We start from the raw sequence: 23,056 nt of genomic DNA on the forward strand, positions 1-23,056 counted from the left end.
CTTGGTATGAGAAAATGCAAGCTGTTTACATTGAATTAGATAAAATAAGCAGAAAATAGTTCTGAGACCATGATTTTATGTTTATAAATCATTAGAACTTGAAAGAAACCCATTTGGAGTTACTTTGGGTACTCAGCATAGGAGAAAATTGCCTTAGAAATGATAGAGAATTGAGTATTCCTGGTGCCATGAGGGGGAAAGAGAATGTGCCAGACAGGTAGCATAGAACTGGGCATTTTACCCCTTTGCTATGGAGTAGCAGGTCCTCTCCCCCTCCTCAGTGTCTGTGAGATGCAACAGAGAACCATAAACTGGGCTAGGTGGGAAGGGGTCCACTTTTATCAGACCAGGGTCAGAACCTTAGAGAGCTAGAGAGTAGCATGATCATGAGTTCAATTTAGGTTCTTTTCTCCTATATAAGACAGCAGCATCCCAAGGTAACTGAAGGAGGTTGAGAATTTGACTCTGTTTCCAGCTATTAGATCTGGCATAGAATTATCAAAAGTAGGGTCGTTATTTGGCTACATGTTACTTTGACTAGACATTTCACTATGATTTCCCCCCTCTCTCTTATCCCCTTATCCTTATTGTTCCTCTCTTGCCTCCGTCACAACAGGCGTTGAAGACATCGTGGCAATAATGATTCCTGAACCAAAAGGGAAGGAGATAGTAAGCCTTCTGGAAAGGAACATCACCGTGACAATGTACATCACCATTGGAACCCGGAACTTGCAGAAATACGTGAGCCGCACTTCGGTTGTGTTTGTCTCCATCTCCTTCATTGTCCTGATGATCATATCCCTCGCATGGCTGGTCTTTTATTATATCCAGAGGTTTCGATATGCAAATGCCAGGGACAGGAACCAGGTGAGTACCAAAAAATTGTTTAATTAAAAATTACTATAAAAGTAATACATATTATTATATAAACTTTGAAAATCACAGAAAATACCAAGACAAAAACAAAATCACCTATTATCCCCACCCTCAACATAAACACTGTTACCATTTGCCATATAGTTTTCCAGATCGTTCCCAAATACACATGTTTTGATATTTACTAGTGTTATTCTGTAATGTTGAGGTGTTTTGTCCCACATTCCTATTGGTCATTTTTTTGATGATTATTTACTTAGGCACATAATAAAGGGAGAAGGGAATGAGCTGAGATTGTGCTAACAGTGGCAACATTGTGTGAGAAAAGCCAGGATTTCCTACTGGTGAATGGAAGAAAAAAAAAGAAGATAAAAAATAAAAGCTATTTTAAAAAGCAATTAGGGGCGCCTGGGTGGCTCAGTCGGCTAAGTGGCCGACTTCGGCTCAGGTCGTGATCTCGTGGTCCGTGAGTTTGAGCCCTGCGTCAGGCTCTGTGCTGACAGCTCAGAGCCTGGAGCCTGCTTCAGATTCTGTGTCTCCCTCTCTCTGACCCTCCCCTGTTCATGCTGTGTCTCTCCCTGTCTCAAAAATAAATAAACATTAAAAAAAATTTTTTAAAAAAGCAATTAATTTTGGATCAGATAAGATATACATAGTGTAAATGCAAAAGGTATAAAATAGTATGAAGTTAAAAGTGTTTGCCTTCCCATATCTGTCCCTCAGTTATCCAGCCATCTTCCTAGAATATCTTCTCTTCCAGGGACATTTCATGTGCTTACAAACACACACACATTTTTAAACAAATGATAGCACACTTAACTCTAGATCCTTATTTCTTACTTCTTGGAAATTATTCATCTACACACTCGCTTCAAGCTGCCTTCTCATTTTTAATGACTGTATAACATTTCATTTTCTGCATATTTCACATCTATTAAACCAGCTCTGTTAAAAAAAAATGTCTGTGTGACATTAAGCACATTTGTGAGTATACCTCTAAGGTAAATTTTGGAAATGTAACAGCTAGGACAATGGTATATGTAAATTAAACTATGATAGATATTGCCCAAAGTCTGCCAAAAAGGTTGAATGAATTTTTATATTAACCAATGATAAACTAATACTGTTTATACTAATACAAACATTAGTATAGTACTCTTTACACTAACGTATACAATAATGTACTAATAATACTGTTTTCCCATATCCTTGGCAAAAAAATGTTAGGCCTTTTTGTTGTATGCAATTTGATTAGTTAAAAATGGTATCACATTTTTCTTATCACAAATAATGTTGGATATCTTTTCAAGCAACATAGAAAAAAGTGAAATTTTTTTCTCTGGAGTACCTGCTTATGTTATTTGACCACTTTTCAGTTAAGTTGTCGGTCATTTTCTTACTGATCTGTGTAAGTCAAAGGAATTGATGAGAAGACTGTTAGTCATAAGCCTTAACCAACATAAAACTGACAGTTTTATCCTCCCAATTTGTCATTGCCTTTGATTTATCTGTGGCGCTCTTTGCCATGAAGGAATTTGTGGGTTTTACATAACTGCACTTACCTTTTTATGTAACTCCTGAGTTTTGTGTAATGGATCTTCTGCAGCCCAAGACTGTAGAAAAACATTCTCTCATTTCCATCCACTACTTTTTATTTCACTTTTATGATTAAGTTTTTTAATCTACAGAGAACTTTTCTCAGCATAAAGAAGTAGAGAGCCAACATTGTTTCATTCCAGATGGCCTACCTAATAGATTTTATGACTGGTATTTATTCAATAATTAATCTTCCTCTCCCTCACATTCAGTATCCCCATTCAGCATATATTAAATACTCCTATGTATTTGGTTCTATTTCTGTGCCCTCTAAACTGTACCATAATCTATCTATTCATACTCCATTACCGTAGTATTTTGAGTACTTTAGCACTATAATATTCTCATAATCTTCCTTTATTTCTCTACCTTCACTTTTTATGTCTATTTTTATATGAATTTAAATTCCCTTTTATATTTTTTAAATTTACAGAATAATTTCTAACCTTATGTGTTGAATCTTCCTAAGTATTGTATATGTTTGCCCTTTATTCAGTGATTCTTTTTTGCCTCCTACTAGCATTTTTAAATATTATTATCTAATCTTGCACATTTTTCTTATGTTTAGTCCTAGGTAATTAATAATTGTGTTGCTGTTATAAATGAAATATCATTTTTCATACACAAATCATTTTTAATGACTATAACATGCCTTATTATTACCTTAATAATAATGGTAATATTATATAGTATTATCTGCAGCATGTTCTAAGAGTTCTCTATATATTTTCACACATAATAGTCTTAATGACCTTTAATGAGGATTTTATCATTTTAATCAAGATGTTTAATTTTGACAAATGCCTTTTCAACAGATATGGTCTGAGTTTTCTCTCTTGATGTGTTAGTAGGATTGTATTACGTTAATGGATTTCTCAATATCAAACCATCCTGAATCTTCAATAGATACTATTGTAACATATGCTAGATTGTATTTGTATTTTATTTGTTTTTACCCTAATATTCATATGTGAAATTCATCCATAGTTTACATTTATATCATTTTCAGGTAATAGTTATATGGCCTTTTTTGAGAAATTTGCAAATTCTTCTCCTTTTTTGGTAGTCTAGAGCTGCAATATCCAACACAGTAACCACTAACCATGTGTGACTATTTAAATTTAAATTAATTGTAATACAATGAAATTTAAAATTATATTTCTCAGTTACACTGGCTACATTTCGAATGTCCTATATGTGCACTGCCATTTGGTAGACATTCCCATCATCATGGAAAGTACCATGGGACAGCCCAACTCATGAGCCTTTTAAATGGCACTGGAATTAGCGGATTTTTTTAAATATATTTTTAATGTCAATTTATTTATTTTGAGAGGGAGAGAGTGAGCATGAGCAGGGGAGGGACAGAGAAAGAGGGAGAGAGAATCCCAAGCAGGCTCCGTGCTGGCAGTGCAGAGCCTCATGTGAATCATGAGATCGTGACCTGAGCAGAATAAAGAGTCTGACACTTAACCGACTGAGTCACCTAGGTGCCCCTGCAATTAGCTGATTCTTCAAGTTACAGTAGAAAATTTCTGCATGCCAGTAAGGTCTGGGTTATCGTTTAAAAGGACAACTCTTTGACTTCTTCTATTTTATGGCAATTGGTTTGTTTAAATATTCTACAGCTTCTGGAACAATTTCTTAAAAACATTATTACTGCATGTTTTCTGCTTCTCAATTTGATACATGCTCAATCTAATAAATTTTGGCATTCAAAAAAATTACTAAAAGGGAAGACAAATCACCCATTACCCCATGGAATTGTTAACAGTTGACGACATTACCTTTCAGGTTTTGTAACCACCTAAATATATATTTGGTAAATTCTGATTATATATGTGTCTATGCATGACACACAAATATACATGTAAGCTTTGTATTCTATTTTTTAATTAACTGGTGAGCATTTCCCCTGTCATGAAATAATCTTTAAAACATGATTTTTAGTGGCTATATAGTAGTCCACTTCCACCACTTACCAAACATGAGCAAGTTACTTAATCTTTTCATGCTTTGGTTTTCTAAACTAAATGGGAATATATCTTCCTCTTATGGTTATGGGCTAATGTATATTTTTTAAAGCCTCTGAACATGAGGCTAATGACTTTTTAAGCTCTCAATAAATGGTATCCATTATTACTATCATATAGATTTCTTGATGACTACTTACAAATCCAACTCTACCACTTTTATTGAATATTCTGGAATTTAAGTGGACATGTGCTACCAGTCAGACACAGGCAATGAAAATAGACATAGAACTAATATATTCAGTTTCACTGGTTACTAAAGTTTACATATTAAGAAACTACACATATATAAATCAGTTATTGCTAAGATATCTAGCTAATTTGATAATGATGAATGAAAATGGTAACCCTATGTTTTTGAGTCTATGGATAGTCCAAGCCATCATTAGGCAATTCAGTCAGCCATGAAATTTTAAGCTTGAATCTATTAGTTGATCAATTATTTCAATCACTAATCCGCTTTGTGCAGGTAAATGTAGTTTGCATGTCTCCAGGCATATGCATACTCTGTGATTTAGGTGAGAAGCTAATTGGAATTGGATGGTGTGTTAAGTGGTTCATAGGGTTTAAGCTTCTACTCTGCTCCAATTTGATTAACTTTCCTTAAATTGTAAACTATTCCCCTCAGGGTCACTCCATGAATTGGGATCATGTTAAAAGTTAGCACTGTTTCCTGATCAAAATAGGCACTATACTTTGGTCCTTTGATGGATGGAATAAGAACATATAATTTCCTTTAGAAAAAGATTTCTCCTTTGATGGACAGTGCCCCATTCCACTCAGTAGAAAGCTTCAGCTATGCAAGCTATAGCTATAATAAGCCTCAGGTTAACTTAAGTCATTTATTTTTATTAAAGCAGTACCGGCCCTTCAGAAAGATTGACTCTCAGGTTAGTTGTAGGCTCACAGACGAAAATGGAATATCAAAGGTCTTAATGTTGCATTGGTGAAGTATTCAACCATTCAGGCAAGAGAGACCGAACTTGACTTAGGCAGGTGAGCACATCAGGTTCCACTTAGCTTTGTGCAGATCACAACTGAAGAGCAGTCTCCATCATCTTACATGATCACTGGCCGGCGTGTCTTACTGTACCTGGAGAAGATCACTTCAGTGCCATTTCCCATGGAGTAAGATTTGCTAGATATTCTCTAGATTAGTAGCCTCACACCAGGGTGTTTTAGGTGGTGACATGGAGAATAAAGGTGTAACTAAAAGTGAAGGGAGAGATTTGGCTGGTGTGCTGCATCTCCTAAAGCAATTACACCAAGATAAATCTAGTGCCACGTAATCGTTACAGACACCAGATTTGGAGTTAGGTCTGGATTCAAATCTGTACCCTGGTGGGTGATTCTTAGTTGTGTGACTTTACACAGGTTAGGTACTTTGCCTTTCTAGGCCTATACTTCCTCATGTGTAAAGTGAGACTGATCTCCTCTTCAGCTGCATCCAAGGGCTATTGAGTGAGAAAATACGTGTGACACATTAGACAGTTGTTAACTAGATCACCTTTAATAGATAAGGTAGTTCTTAGAAAATAGTAATCCCCCCCCCCATGTAAATAGCTCAATTCTTTTTTTGTTTTTTTTAGAGAGACAGCACAGGCATAGGAGTAGGGGGGAGGGGCAAAGGGAAAGAGGGGGAGTGGGGGGAGAATCTCAAGGAGGCTCCATGCGCAGTGCAGAGCCCAATGTGGGGCTCAATCCCATGCCCCTGGGATCATAACTTGAGCCGAAATCAAGAATTGGACACTCAACCAACTAAGCCACGCAAGCACCCTAAATAAAGAAATAAATATCTCCATTCTTATGTAATTCACAAAGAGTTAAATCTAGATGTGGGTTTTTAGCTCAACTGACACAATTTGAAATGAAATGGGATCTTTTTTCCATCTTTTCTCCAGAGTTATGGGAAAAGGAAAGCATAAAAATAGACTATAGAGAAAGAATCTGGCTTTCTTGGAGAGTGATTCCCCAGGTAGCAGTGGTTTTTAATTTATAGTAATAGGGTATGCACACAGTTAGAAAACAAACAAACAAACAAAAGGGTGTGTATTTAAAAGTAAATTTCTTCCCACCTCAAACTCCCTTTATCAACCTCCCTTCCTCCAGCTCTCTCCAGAGGCAGAAACTCTTAACACTTCCCTTTCTAGGCTTCTAGAAGTTTCTGTGCTATATGTAACAAAAGTTGTTTTCCACATTATAGACAAGGGCTCTGCCTTCACATAGCTTGCCTTGTAATGCTGTCAACAAGCAATACACATGAAAACAGATAGAAACCCACTCAGAGTCTAGTGCAGTAGTCAGATGACAAGTGATGGATTTGGACCAGAGTGAACAAGAATTCAGAAGGAATCTGATTAGGATCATATTTTTAAATCCTATGGATTAAATATAGAGTATAAAGAATATATCCTAGTTTATACCTGTTGTACCAGCCTAATTGTTAATAACTCCCCATTTTACTCTCAAAAGTGATAGTTTGGATAGTAAATTACATGTTTACCATATGTGTGAGAGAAAGAGAAGAATCAAGGATGCAATTAGGTCAGTTTTCACAGCATGAACCAAAATGGAAAAGACAGGAGAAGAGATCCTGAGGGGCTGGGAACTCAGAATTTGAATTTGCCGATGTTAAATTTGAGAAGCCTATTATATCTACTAGGTATCTTTTAAAAAATTTTTTTCATGTTTTGGGTTTGTTTTTTTTGTGTTTTTTTGGTTTTTTTTTTTTTTTTTTTTTTTTTTTGAGAGAGAGAGAGAACACGTGCAGGGGAGAGGCAGAGAGAGGGAGACACAGAATCCGAAGCAGGCTCCAGGCTCTGAGCTGTCAGCACAGAGCCCAATGCAGGGCTCGAACCCACCAACCCTGAGATCATGACCTGAGCTGAAGTCGGAGGCTTAACCGACTGAGCCTCCCAGGCATCCCTGTATCTACCAGGTATCTAACACAGACACCAGGTATTTCAATATGCAAGTCTGGAGATCAGGAGAGAAGAAGAGCTGGAGATAGAAATACAGGAGCCGTCAGTACATAGATGCCATTTAAATCGCCAGGACAGGATGAGCTCCCTTGGAGACTAAGCATCCAGGAGAAGAGATCTAAAGACAGCTTGATGTCTGCTTATGTGGCCTCACACCCCACTCTCTTTCCCTCTATCATATTATTTTATGTATTTGTTTTCTTTCCAGTTCATATCACTATTTGAATCCATTCCCTCCTTGCCTCACACCTCACTTTCCCTGTGCATGCAAGCCTCCAGGGGGAGGGAAACAAGGAGGTTGGTTTGCGGAGACCAGCCACAACCTCACACTCCATCCGCACCCACTGCCCTCTGCTCAGGGTCCACTGGGACCTTTTTACACTCATGATGCTTTTCTTTCGTACAGCCCCATCTTTTCTTCCAGGCCAGCGTCCTTTGGGGACCCTGGTCTATCAGCCAGCTTATGTATGCCTTAATACAGGGATTAATTGTTTCCACAGAGCTGAAGGAAGTGGCCAGACTCCCAATTCCCATTTCTGAACAAGCCCCGTGATGTGGAGAGCCTGTTGGAGCATCCCATATCGGTTAGGAGGCAGGTTATCGCAGAGCACACACAGGACCTTGAGGGGACTGCTTTTCATGTCACACTGTAGCCCACTGGAGCCTCATCTCTGATGAATCCTAGAATACTCAGTTGTCATAATCAGACATAAACCCAGACATAAATGTGACTCCCTTTAGGCAGCTTAGGCAAGGGTCTAAAATACTGTCAGAGCTGGAATGTCTGTTAGGAGCTGGGACCACTTAAAAGTAAATAGAGTTTGTTCTGTTCTAAGTGCTTTCTATATATGACATACTTCTTCTTAACTCTATGATGAAGGTACTGTAAGTATATCCCCATTCTTCAGGTGAGGAAACAGAGAAGGTAAGCTGTTGCCCAAGGACACACAGCTTGGCAGTTTTTAAAGCTAGGATCTTTAACATCTTTGAAATGCTCCATCCTGAGAACGTCTTATGCACCTCCTGGCGGTCCAAGCCCAGCGGGTTGGTCTCCTCCTGGAGATGCCATTCTTTTCCAGTTGTCATTTACAGAATAAGCACCACAAAAGTGCTCACTGTTGATTATCATTGTAGACACAGTTTCAGTCGAGACTTCTGCAAAAAAGACGTGCCCCATCTTGTGCAGGACCCAAAATTGAGAATGGTAGGAGGGCTGCTGTCCTTTCTAGATTTTTTTCCAGGGAATGTGAGTAATCCCTAAGAACCACTGATAATTCACGTTTTTCCAGGTTCATTCCTGTCTTTCTGGCAGCTCAACAGTGCACCTGCCACACATAAATTTTACACATCCATTTAAATCTTCCATGTGTGAAAGGAACTCACTGACATTAAGAACATTTGCAACATGTATGGCAAATTCAAAAAGTGAATTTCTTTGATATAGAATGTGTTCCTATAATGAGCAAAAAATGCCACAAAAGATGTTAAGATGATACTTGATCTAAGGAAGGCAAGTGGTGCCTGGAGGAGATCATTGTAAGCAAATTAAACAATCAGATGTCATTTTTTTGCCTGCAAATTTAGGAAAAAGCAAACCTGCTAAAACCCAATCCTGGGGAGGCAAGGGTGTAAAGGGCTCCATACTTACGATGATAGCGGGTTTCAGAAATTGGTATCATTCTTCTTGAGAGTAGTTTAGCAGTCTTGATTCAATTTGCTTTTTATTATTCTTAAATCAAATTTCTGAATAAGTAGTATATTCTCATGGTTCCAAATGCAAGGATAATAAAAAAGATTTGCATTAAAAATTCTCTTTCCCACCCTTCTCCTCCTCTAGAAACCCAAGTATCTCCCCAGAAGCACACATGGTAGTGATTTCTGGTGCAAACACGTTTCTGGTGCGATATTTTTATGAACACACACACATATGTACATGTTCTTTTCATCCTTTCTTACATAAAGTGTAGCACATTATCATTTGCAATGTTGATTTCTTTGCATCTTAGAGATTTTCCCATACCCTTTCATCAAGAGATTCCTTTCTTTTTCTTCCATTACACAGTGTAACGGGTTGTATCATGTCCCCTTGAAAATTCATACGTTGAAGTCATAACCCTGAGTACCTCGGAATGTGACCTTATTTGGAAGTAGGGTCATTGTAGGCACCATTACTTGAGATAAGGTCATTTAGGAGTAAGTTGGGATCCTAACCCAATGACTGGTTTCCTTATAAAGGAGGAAAATTTGGACACAGACACGCATACAGGGAGAACTCTGTTTGGAGATGAAGGCAGAGTTGGGATGGTACGTATACAAGCCAAGGAATGCCACAGATTGCCAGCAAACCACTAGAAGCTAAGCACGAAGCATGGAACAGATTCTCCCTCACAAGGAATCAATCCTGTGGACCCCTTGATCTTGGACTTCTAGCCTCCAAAACTTTGAGACCGTAAATTTCTGTTGTTTTAAGCCAAAAAAAAATAATAATAATAAGGTTTGAATTTAATTGTGATTTGGGAGCAAAATAACAGGGTGGTAGGCAAGGCAGGATCATGAGGCAAGAGGACCATCCAGTGTAGTGAGTGCACAGGAGCATTTGAAGTCAGGAACCCACCTGAATCATAAAGGTAGGGACAGTGGTTATGCCCTCCAGAGCAAAGAAAGTCGGCCCAAGAGAGGAAGCTGTGGGAAGGGCGCTGAGGTGAAGGAGGTCTTTTCTGCCACACATGTGTCTGTGGGAGCAGCAGGCCGCTGGTGAAGGCACCAGGATGGCGTGGGAAGCTGCTTATCAGAGATAGAAAGGCCCTATAATGATTAGGAAAAACATTTTACTGGCCATTTGACACAAGTCTGGGTGACTTTTAAATACTGTGCCATATCTCTCTTTCTCTCCTCACGTCTTCGTGATGCCCCTGGATGAGTATGTTAAGAAAATAGCCCATTGATCCGCAGGGTGGACTTCTACATGCATAGCCTGGACACCTCTCCCCCTGAGAACCCCCGTTCCCGGAAAGCTGTGGATGGGAAAGCACAGTGGTAAGAACTGGGAGGAAGAGATACCTGGCCATCATTCTACTCATGCGGATGAGAATGCTGACCATCTGCCCCCAGAACCATAGTATTTAGAACTTAAAGGACATTAGATATAATGAATTTGAGACAGAGAAATGCGAAGTGAGGTTTTTGGGTTTTTTTTTTTTTCATGGAGACACAACCAGGCTGGTGATTTCAAGTCAGAGTAGTTTCCACAAGACCAAGCTGCCTCTACAGACGATATTGAGATACTGAGGAGACCTGACCCACGGGGAGGGTGCCAGCCCCATTTCTGCCATAGCAGTGAACGTGGGGACTCCTCACCTTTCTACTATTTGAACTTTGGCCCTTTTTGGCATTAGAAGTAAGGACTCATTAAGTCCTTTAAAAAAAATTTTTTTTTTAATCTTAGAGAGTAAATGCATGTACAAGCAGGGGAGGGAGAGAGGGAGAGAGAGAAGGAGAGAGGGAGAGACAGAGAGAATGGGAATCTTAAGCAGGATCCATGCTTAGCACAGAGCCCAATGCGGGGCTTGATCCCGTGACCCTGGGATCATGACCTGAGCCGAAATCAAGAGTCAGATTCTCAACTAAGCCAACCAGGCATTCTGATTAAGTCCTTTCTACTATGTAGTTTAAGATTCCCTACCTCTGGGGGCTTCACAGAGTGTGCTAAGGATTCATCTTCATTCTACCCATCTAATGACATCCCAACTAGTAACTTCTTTTTGAACTTTGACATCAAGGGCTGGATGGGTGACAGACTTCTGATCGTGAACACCATTGTGCACTATGCACAGTCTCTCCTCCACACCTGTGTCCCTCATTTCCCAAATGTGCCACTTCTGCTGCCTTTTACTAATTCTTACCTGCTTTTAGAAACCCTACAGGATGGCAAAGCAAAACCAGCAAGCAGCATTCTTGCCCTGGCTGTGGCAGGTGAGCCTGTCTTCTGGTGATGCTCTGGGCATCAGTGTCCCACTCTCTAATAGGACATCCCATCTCAGATACAAGTAATGGGTTTGTGTCCTGAAAACCACAGGACTCCCAGTAGATGGAGGTTATTTCAAATACAGGCAGATAAACTAAGGTTCTTTTTGTTATTCACAAACAGTATTGCCTTTGAGGCTAATCCAAGGGAACCAGACCTGTTTTGTTTCATGTGAGGCCTGGTAATGACATTCAAACAAGTTTTCTTGAAAGAGTTACCTCTCTCGGTGAATACCTTTTCCTATTATTTGCATATACAATAGCCCATCTCCCTTTGATTTCATTTGTACATGCCAGTGTTCAAGTTAGGTTAGAACAAGGCAAGAAATAGAATATAAAACAAATTTGAATTTTACAGGGAAAGAAAAAGGAAAGGAGATATTCTGAGTGTCAGTCAGCAGAGGAAGGTCTACAGGTAGAGATGCTTCTGTCTCCTAAAGAAAAAGGACTAAAATGGTCCCTGATGTTGCTCTGGACAAAGTGCAGAGCCCTAGGGGGGCAGAAATGCAAAGACTGCATTGTATCCATGAAGTATTTAGTGCAGTATTTAGCCTTGAATTTGCTTTTTTTAAAAGATAATTCGGATCTGAAAGGATCTTTCATTCCCAGTTCTGTTCTTCATGGATGAAAATCCTGAGCTGGTAAAGCTGAAAATAACATTACTAACTTACCTGCTTTTACTAATAAGGGAAACTAAGGTCTGAAATGTGTAAGTGACCTGACCAAAGTCACAGTTACTTAGTGACAGAAATAGGACTGAAAATCAGATCTTCTAACTTTCAAGCCATTGCCTTCTCCTCTGCAACACCTTCCACAAAAAATAACCCTGATGTTTTTACCTCATGTTGTGTGTACACAAACAGCCTTAAGTCACGGCTGCATGAGGTCACCATGGCCATTAGAATAGTCTAATTCTTTATCCAGTTTTCTAGATTTATGGATGGTGCTCTACATCATAGAAATTGGACTGACTGTGCAAAGATTTCTGTCCTGTCAACCAGGCCTGGAAGGATCATTAATAAGTATTAGAGTAAGGGAGGAAGTGTCTGAGTCACCTGTGGCCACATGGGGTTCCAGACAGTTGGGACCAACTCTGTTTATGGTCACAATGTCTTTCCTTCACCTAAAAAACATAAGAACAGTTAGTTATTTTTTCCACTTGGTGGTAGTGATAATGATAATAATCATGATTATAAAATATAGCAGTCAGATACAAGGGGCAAATATATAGAATTAACCAGTCAAATGAGATAGAAGAACATAAACTTGATCTCGATGCTCTGTTTTGGAATCCTTATTCCTTGGTGTTTTTGTTTTTGTTTTTGTTTTTTTTCATCACTGCATATCTATGTATAACACAGAGGGGAACATGAAGAAAGCATCTTGTTTTTCTCAGTTTCTTAAGTATTTAGGAGATAACTATACGTATTGGGTTGAATTGGAGTCTGTCACTTCCCATCTTTGTTGGCATCTATGTAGGACTTTCTTCTGTTAATTAACAGTTCTGTATTTATTTTCCATAAAGCTGTTTATCTTCACTGCCAGGAACCAGTAATCTTGGTAAATATTTTTTTTTATATCTGTTTCAATCACATTGGTGGATATATTTAGTTACCAAGATGGTCCCACTCCTGACAATCTTTAGTGAATAGTATGATTTGGGTCTAGTTGGGCTAGAGAAAATCCATAGGAGCACCTTGGAGAAGAGGAAGGAAACCCTACCTGAAACAGAAGACCCGTGCAAATGTAAGGTGGCCCCTTGGTCTTCCATTAGCATTGTGTCACTCTGCATTTCTGAGAACCACAAAGGAAAGAATCTGTTTTGTGATAGACTTCTGGTTCGAACCCTTAGAATCTCTATTCAGGCTACATACAAGACTCAGTTTGAGCAGGGCCTATAGTTTTCCCTCTCACTTATACCTGGTGCGTTAAAAAAAACCCAAAGACAGAGGAGCCAATTACAAAAGCAACTGATTTGTTTGGGCCATATTATTAAGAATGTTGATGTTTTACTCATATTCTTGTTAGTTTTGTCTTTTGGAAATCCAATAATACTAGTGTGAAAGTTGTTGAAAGTGGGACAGATTTTTCTTGAATTCAGAAGTCACTATTCGTGTGTGTGTGATTTTCATGTCACTTAAAAAGAAACACAGACATGCAAATACTAACAAAATTTGACTACATGCAAGTGGCCATAGCATTTTTAAAACTTTATGGTGCTTTTCCTTTATTTTGCTAATCTGTTTTATAAATCTAGCACTACATGGTTGCCTGATTGTCATACATACCTCAGAAGTTGATTTTTCTGTATTCTCCAGGAATCAGGAACATCTCTTCCTCCACTGGTAGGGCTTTCATATCTTCTGTCAGCCTCTGCCCAAATGCTGTCCTTTTCCTCTTCCAAAGAGGTATATGTTTATTCTTTCTCAATAACATATCGAAGGAGGTTTGACTCAAGGAACTCCACGGGAAAGAGAAAAGAAAAAGCATGCCATTGTACCATTTCTCAGAATAATTACAGAAAACATGTTTTCCTGCCTTTTGTGAGGTATTTGATATCTTGGGGCTTCCAGGGAGGAAGGACTCATAGACCTGATGTTTAAGAGGACTTGATTATTTTCTTTTTTTAACTCTAATTTATCCATCTGTTAATTCTTCTACTTTGGGACTCCCATCTCCCAAATGACTTTATCCTCCACTGAACTCCTTTAACCTCATTAGCTCTCAGCCATCAGAATGCCAGAAATGGAATTTGTCTAATTCCTTCACCATTACCTCTGCTGTTAACCATAATCTCTGATTCCTTAATGTCCACATACTTTACATTTCCTGAATAGACACTTTTTTAAAAATAAAGGCAGCTTGCATTTTCCTTTAAAAGGGCATGGAAATGGCTTTTTCTGGAAGAGAAAAGGGGGATGTTTTTTAAAGACACCTCATCTTTATTCAGATACAGCCAAAAATGAAATTAAGTGCAGGCCAAAATTTAAAGTAGTCTTTGAACTTACCTTGTGTGCTCACCTTTAAGAAGGGCATATTTCATTTGCTAAAGAATTGTTTTAGAGAACTGGAGGGGAAGATGGCAGCAGAGTAGGAGGACCCTACGCTTGCCTCATCCCACAAATACAACTAGATAGATAGCTTATCTAATTGTCCTGAATACCCCAGAAATCAATCTGAAGACTGGCAGAACAAAGTTCACAACTAAAGGTAGAGAAGAGGCCACATTGAAGAAGGTAGGAAGTGTGGAGACATGGTTTGGTGGACAAACAGATTTTGGCCACCATGGTGGGGAGGGAGCCATGGTCAAGGAGAAGGGTGAAGGACAGACCAACATATGGGAACACATGGGAAAAAAATCCCCATAGCAATTGGCCTGGAAAACAAGGCCCGAATTTCATGAGTTCTTGCAACCAGTGAGGCTTAAAGCCTGGAGTTTTAAAGGTCAGCATGCTTGGCTCAGGGAGAGCTTGGAGGACATTGGGGCTGCTGTTGGAGAAAAGGCAGAGAAAACAGCCTAAGGACATACAGCATGGAAACCAATCTGAGGAGGGCCTGGGGCACAGAGCAGGGAGATTAGCTCATCTTGGAGCATGTCACAGAGAGACAACATTCAAGGAGAGACCCCCTCCAGGAACAAAGGAACACTGGTGGGCAACATTTCCCTCCCTTGTCCCCCAGCATAAATAATGGCCACCTGCAGAAAGCAATGCAGCATAGACCCTGGCTGCCTAATTTGCTTACACCAAGCCCCACCCCCACTGTGTACCCTTGGAACTGCTCTTCTCAGTTACAATTGTCTCAGTCCTAGTTCGGCAGGCCCCCTTCCCCCAGAAGACTGGCCCAAACCCTGGTCCACACCATGTCTCCTAAACTGGGACTTTTGCAAGGCCTTCATTTTTGTGGCGGTGATGACAGGTCTCCTTTCACAAGCAAGCCAGAGCACACATCGTTAAAATGTGCCCCATTCAGGCCAGATACCAAACACTGCCCACAACAGGGAAAGAGAGCCTCTGCAGACAACTGGACTGGAGGATAAAGTGGCTAGGACACAGCAGCCAAGTGCACACAGCACACATAGGAGACACTCCTGTAAGTGCCAGGCCCTACAGAATAGGACATAACACTGCAGGGCACCACAGAACTTCTTCTTCATAAAGCCATTACCCTCAAGAATAGGAGACATAGCTGACTTTCCTAACATAAGTGATATGCACAATGGAGAATTTAAAGCAATAATCATAAGGACACTGGGACTTGAGAAAAAAGTGGAGGACAACAGTGAGGTCATTAATACAGAGATAAGTAATAACCTAGCAGAGATAAAGGGCTCAATAAACAAAATGAGAAACATGCTTGATGGAATGAACAGCAGGCTGGGAGAAGCAGAGGAATGAGTTAATGGCCTAGAAGACAGAGTTACGGAAAGTAATGAAGCTGAACAAAAGAAAAAAGAATCAGGCAAAATGAAAATAGACTTAGAGAACTCAGTGACTCCATCAAACATAATAACATTCATATTATAGGGGTACCAGAAAAAGAAGAGAGAGAAAAGGAGGCAGAGAATTTATTTGAGGAAATAATATCTGAAAACTTCCCTAACCCAGGAAGGAAACAGATATCCAAGTCCAAGAAGCACAGAGAGCTGCCAACAAAATCAACAAAGGCAGATGCACACTGAGGCATATTGTAATTAAAATGGCAAAATATAGTGGTAAAGAAAAAATAGTAAAATAAGCAAGACAAAAGAAGACAGTTACATACAAAGGAAAACCTATAAGGCTATCAGGGTATTTTCCAGCAGAAACTTTCCAAGCCAGAAAGGAGTGGGTGGCATGATATATTCAAAGTGCTGAATGGGAAAAACTTGCAGCCAGGAATATTCTACCCAGCAAGGCTGTCATTCAGAGTAGAAGGAAAGACAAACAATTTCCCAAACAAAAACTAGAGGAGATTGTGACCACTAAACCAGCCCTGAAGGAAATATTAAAAGGGACTCATTGAGTGGAAAGGAAAGACTCACACAGACCATACAGAATTCAAAATGGATTAAAAACCTAAATGTGAGATCTGAAATCATAAAAATCTTAGAATAGAGCAAGGTAGTAACATCAGCCTTGCCAAATTTTTTCTAGATAGGTCCCCTGAGGCAAGGGAAACAAAAACCAAAACCTATTGGAGCTACATTAAAGTAAAAAAAGCTTTTGCACATTGAAGGAAATAATCAATGAAACTAAAAAGCAACCTACAGAATGGGAGATGTTTGCAAATGATATATTGATAAACGGTTAGTATCCAAAGTACATAAAGAACTTATAAAACTCAACACTATAAGACAAATAATCCAATTTAAAAATGGGCAGAAGAGGGGTGCCTGGATGGCTCAGTGGATTAAGCATCCTGCTCTTGATTTCAGCTTGGGTCATGATCTTGCAGTCCATGAGCTCAAGCCTTGCATTGGGCTCTATGCTGACAGTACAGAGCCTGCTTGGGATTCTCTCTCCCTGTCTCTCTTTGCTCCTCTCCCACACACATGCATGCTGTCTCTCAAAATAAATAAAAAACATTTTTTAAAACTGGGCAGAAGACACAAACAGACATTTCTTCACAGAAGACATACAGATGGCCAACAGACACATGAAGAGATGCTCATCATCACTGATCATCCAGGAAGTGCAAATCAAAACTATAATGAGATAATTACCTCACATCTGTCAGAATGGCAAGAAACAACAGATGTTGGTGAGGATGTGGAGAAAAAAGAACCCTTGTGCACTGTTGGTGGGAATGCAAACTTGGTGCAGGCACTGTGGAAAACAGTCTGGAGGTTCCTCAAAAAGTTAACAATAGAACTCTCCTACGATCTAGTAATCCCACTACTAGACATTTATCCAAATAATACAAAAGCACTAGTTCAAAGGGATACATGCATCACTATGTTTATAGCAGCATTATTTACAATAGCCAAGATATGGAAGCAGCACAAGTGTCCATCTAGGATAAAGAAGATGTGGTGTATATACACAATGGAATATTATTCAGCCATATAAAAGGAAATCTTGCAATTTGCAATGACATGATGGAGCTAGAGAGTATTATACTAAGTGAAATAAACCCGTCAAAGAAAGACAAATACCATATGGTTTCACTCATATGTGGAGTTTAAGAAACAAATGAGCAAAGGGAAAAAAGGAGAGACAGAGAGGGACAAAGCAAGAAACAGCCTCTTAACTATAGAGAACAAACTGATGGTTACCAGAGGGGAGGTGGGTGGAGGGATGGGTGAAATAGGTAATGGGGATTAACGAGTGCACATGTTGTGATAAGCATTGGGTGATTAAAATAAAAACTTTTTAAAACAACATTCCTTTTGGGTTGTGTCAAAAGAAGTAACTATTATATAATGAAGTAATAGAATATAAGCAACAGTTAAGACGGAAAAAATACGAATATTGTATGTATAAGTCAGCATAAGCCACATTACAGACTTTCTAATAAAAGGACATGCCTGGCTTCACTTTTTTATAGGTATTCTTCAGAACTATATAAAGTGTCTCAAAAATTATTTTAGGCTCTTGTAATGCACTATTTCATCTCTTTCGTAAAACAGTAATATTATATTTATTAAGGTTGCTCTACCACTGGAATGATAATTTTACAAATAGATTATAAATTCCATGAAAATAGGGGTTATGCTCTATATTTCACTATTTTTCCCTTATAATCTCATCACACAGGATTATGCATAGAGGGGCACCTGGGTGGCTCAGTTGGTTAAGTGCCGATTTTGGCTCAGATCATGATCTTGTGATTCATGGGTTCGAGCCCCATGTCGGGCTCTGTGCTGACAGCTTGGATCCTGGTGCCTGCTTCAGATCCTATGTCCCCCTCTTTCTCTGCCTCTCCCCTACTCGTGTGCGTGCTCTCTCTCTCTCTCTCAAGAACAAATAAACATTAAAAAAAAATTTAAAGACTTATGCATAGAAAACAATATATTCAGTATGGTACATAAAACCTCATTACAGATCAACAACCGATTGTGATGCTTAGGAATGCTAACTCTGAACCCCAGTTAAACACACCAAAAGCAATTTCATTCTCTTCATTAGCAGACTTGCACTATGAAAAAATTGTACTCAATTATGTTTTGAATTTCAACAATTTAAGAAAAAATTTTTAAAGAATTGTTTAAATAAAATTAAATTTTGAAAAAAATATTTCTGGTTCCTTTGAGTATAATCTGTGACTGTTGTTTGAAAATAATACTTGCCACTTAATTGCTCTGCTTAGCCCTTGAAAATAAAAAACAGTTGATGTGATTTTGTTGGGGCCAGGTATTATGTAATACACATTAACACAATTGCAAAAATATCTGAGCTCTTGAATGAAAAACAATCAACCTTTGTTTATTTGGGTCCAGATTTCTTATTCTAAATGTAATATCCTACAGGTTTGTTACACTTACTCCTAGTAACTAGTAGCCTCGTCTCAATTCCTTTCGATTCCTGCTCCAGGTTTCTTTTCCAGTGGAAAGCAGCTCTTCATTGAGACTGACTGGTTTTGCCAAAGCCAGGATCACAGCTTTGCTTACCTTACCACATATATTGCTTATAGTTTGTCCATTAATTTTCCTGTTAACTGGCTAAATTTCATAGATGGTTTTTCATGCTTCAAAAAAAATCTTTTGGTTTAAGATTTTAATTCACTCATCGAACATTTATGGAGTTTCCACTAGATTGTAAGCTAGAAAGAGCAGGAATTAATGTGTTTTTGAACTACCATTTTTTAAAGATTTTTAATTTTTTTAAGTATTCCCTACCCCCATAATGGGGTTCAAACTCAGAACCCCGACATCAAGAGTCACATGTCCTATCAACTCAGCCAGTAGGTGCCCCTTTTCACTACCATTGTTTCCAAAACCCTGGGACAAAATAACTAATTCAGAATACATGTGGACTAATTGTCAGTTATCAAAGGCAGCGTTACTCTAGGTGCTGGAACCTTCTTGAGGGAAATGTAACAGGGATAGGTTATACAAACAAATGTCACATTGCAAATGTTATGACAGTGTTATGAAGCAGTGGGAACAGATTCCATAAGGTATAGACGAGAAGGATCTTCTGTCTTGGGAGACATGGAAGAAGAGCTCCCTGAAGAAGTGGCCTGAGTTAAGATCAAAGGATTGTAGATCAAAACATTAGAGGAAGAAGAAAGGACAGAGAGTTCCATCCTGTTTAGTTTCATCTCAGTGTTTTTCCCTTTCACTCAATGTGCCCCCCACCATGGTATTTATCATTATAAACCTTCCTTGTTTTTCCTGCTACCTTAGTTTGCTAGCTACTCATGGACTTCTGCATAAATCTCAAGTGTATGTAGGTCTCCTTTTAGGTAACAACCAAACTTAACTTTTCTGTTAAAATTGCAGGTAATCATTTAGAAACTAAGGACAAAATATAAAAGAAAATGAATTAACAAGGAGAACACCTGTCTTCTACTTAATTTACTTATTTGCTGTGGTACGCTTGAGGAAGTGCCATATTGATAAACACTTAATAGATTTTGGTTGGTTAGTTCCTTGGCTGGTTGACTGATTAGCTGGCTGGCCAGATGTTGGTTGGCTGCTAGCTGATTGGTAGGTTGGCTGGCTAGCTTTCCAGGTATTGGTTGGATGGCTGGTTGGCCACATGTCTGTTGATTGGCAGGCTGGCTGATTGGTTAGCTGGTTGGCTGATTGGGTGGATGTTGGTTGGTGGGCTGACTGGCTGGTCTGTTGATTGGGTGATTAGTGAATAATAAGAGTGGTAGTTTAGCTTTGGCTTTACAGTCAAACTTAATTCAAATTCTGAGTTTTCATTGACTATGATAAACAATTAAGTTCTGTAAGTCTCAGTTCTTTCTATAAAGTACTATTTTTTCCCATAGGGTTATTGTAAGAATGAAGGTGATATTGCATATAAAGTTTTAGCAGTACCTAGAGTATGTTAACTGTTTGTTAGAATATGTTCACAATTTTAAAGAAAAGAAAGAAGCTTGAGTATTATTTCCAAAAGGAAAAAATATTAAAGCAAGTGATTATTCTTGTTAAATGTCTTATTTATTATAGTCCTTCAAATATGTTTCACTGCTGCAAATACACTTCTATTACAGGATAGTACCTAAGAAGGAGTTGCTACATGTAGAAAACTCACAGGCACACAAGCAAATCTGCTTGACAGATTAAAACTTAATTCTCTCATCACCCACCCCTTCTCCCTCTCCCCTTCTTCCTCATTGGTCTATCATTACATTATTGCAGGGCTCACTAGGATGGCAACTTTCCCTATCAAAAAAAGAAAAAAGAAGTGATAATATATTATTTGACATGAGTTACAGTGGTTACACAGGTGTGTGCTTTATAATTATTTAAGCTGAACATGTATGTTTTATGCATTTTCCTATATGCATACCCACTCTTAAACATACACAGAGGATGCGAAATTGGCATGTAAGAATGTGATGGAATAGGATAGTACAGGTGAGATATAAATCTAGGCTGGGTCTGTATAAGCAAAGGAAATTCCTTAAAATTCCAAATTGAAAGAAATACACAAACAATAAACCCTGCTTGTGCAAAAGGAGATGAAGTTTATTCCAGCTACTCCAGAATGACTATCTCCTTGTATAAGTTAAATGGCTAGAGTGGCAAGTTACTGAACTTAGGTGTGTGTATGCTAGTCTGCACAACTGTAACCCGCGCTGGAGTCCCTGTAGTGCGGGATTTTCCCATGTCATTTGTCACTTGCTTAACATTGCGCGTGAAGAGCGTCTCTCAATGGCAGAGCTCTTTAATAGACCTCAATTACTAGAACCACTTTGCACAAATATGACTGCCCCATCTCTTCCAGCCATCGTCCTTAGCACTCATGCCACTTGTGCATGATTTCAGAGATAGCTGGCCTGGTTTATTAAATGCCATCAGAAACAAGGTCAAGAATTACACATCTTTATTACTCACAAGCAGCTTTTGGTTTTTCAGCGCCGACTGGGAGATGCAGCAAAGAAAGCGATCAGCAAGCTCCAGGTCAGAACCATCAAGAAGGGCGACAAGGTAACAGCCTCTTTTCTTTTTGGTAAGGGGCTATCTTAAAACAGTTCCTGACTTTTCTGGCAGCCAGGGTAGAAGAGAGGGAAGGGTGGGAAAAGGGGATATGTGACAATAGCTCTCCTGTAAGTCTGTTATTATACCCATCTTTATTAATATAATTTAAAACAGTTAATAAGATACAGGCAATAGAACAACTAAGTCGTTGGACAGAATATATAAGACATTGAAAAGTAAGGATAGGAAAAACAGGTGGAGGTAGGATGCAATTTGTACACAAATATATTACCTGAACTGTGTAACAGAAATGGATCCCAAATTTAGGTTGGGGCTTCCCAGGAGCCAAGGCAAAGAAGGAAAACATATTCAAGCAATATCTAATTACCTTATTCTGGTGTCCCACAAGGTAAAAACCAGATGGTTGTTCCTGGTGTTCCAACTTGAGAATATTTGTCCATAAATCCTTGCAAAAAGGACAGTGTTATATGATGAGTGATGTCCTCCACTGATATTCAGTCCCTCTGAATCTAGCATCTAGAACCCTGAAGTCATTGCAGCAGCCTCCCTAGCTGTAGAATGATGACATAAGGCCAAGAGCAAAAGCATATCTTTTTTAAATTCACTATAATTAACATACAGTGTTATACAGTAGTTTCAGGTATATGACCTAATGACCCAACAATTCTATACATTTCTCAGTGCTCATCAAGATAAGTGTACTCCTGGGGCGCCTGGGCAGCTCAGTTCATTGAGCCTCCGACTTCGGCTCAGGTCATGATCTCATGGTTTACGGGTTTGAACCCCATGTCGGGCTCTGTGCTGACAGTTCAGAGCCTGGAGCCTGCTTCAGATTCTGTGTCTCCCTCTCTCTCTGCCTCTCCCCCACTCACGCTCTGTCTCTCTCTCCTTCAAAAATAAACATCAAAAATTTTTTTAAAAAAAAGATAAGTGTACTCCTAATCACCCTTATTTGTTTTACCTGTCCCCTCACCCACTTCCCCTCTGGCAACTACCAGTTGGTTCTCTGTATTTAAGAGTTTGGGTTTTGTTGGTTGTTTTGTTTCCTTTTTTTTATTTTGTTCATTTGTTTCTTAGATTCCACCTATGAGTAAAATCATATGGTGTTTGTCTTTCTCTGACAGACTTATTTCACTTAGCATTATATTCTCTAGATCCATCCATGCAATCACAAATGGCAAGATTTCATTCTTTTTTATAACTGAGTAATATTCCATTGTGTGTGTGTGTGTGTGTGTGTGTGTGTGTGTGTGTGTGTGTACACATATATATATACACCACATCTTCTTTATCCAGTCATCTATCAATGGACACTTGGGTTGCTTCTATATCGTGGCTATTGTAAATACTGCTGCAATGACCATATCAAAAGCAGAAGCATATCTTGAGGAGGAACAATAAAACAGTATAGTCCAGGCCCACAGACTTCTAAAGGTCTCTCTTCTCCC

The 23,056-nt window shown here is 38.9% G+C and overlaps 1 protein-coding gene across 3 annotated transcripts in view; it reads left to right on the forward strand.

Moving 5' to 3' along the window:
• Positions 1-23,056, forward strand: part of RNF150 (ring finger protein 150) — a 288,106-nt gene that overhangs the window by 152,539 nt on the left and 112,511 nt on the right. For all 3 annotated transcript variants that reach the window (XM_019420208.2, XM_019420199.2, XM_053901229.1), the window contains exons 2-3: positions 617-867; positions 21,525-21,596. In XM_019420208.2, the coding sequence (XP_019275753.2) occupies positions 617-867; positions 21,525-21,596 (323 nt within the window). The remainder of the gene's footprint in view (positions 1-616; positions 868-21,524; positions 21,597-23,056) is intronic.

Source organism: Panthera pardus, unplaced genomic scaffold, assembly GCF_024362965.1.
Source record: "Panthera pardus isolate Hobbes unplaced genomic scaffold, ASM2436296v1 HiC_scaffold_13, whole genome shotgun sequence".
In the NCBI taxonomy this organism is placed as follows: domain Eukaryota; kingdom Metazoa; phylum Chordata; class Mammalia; order Carnivora; family Felidae; genus Panthera; species Panthera pardus.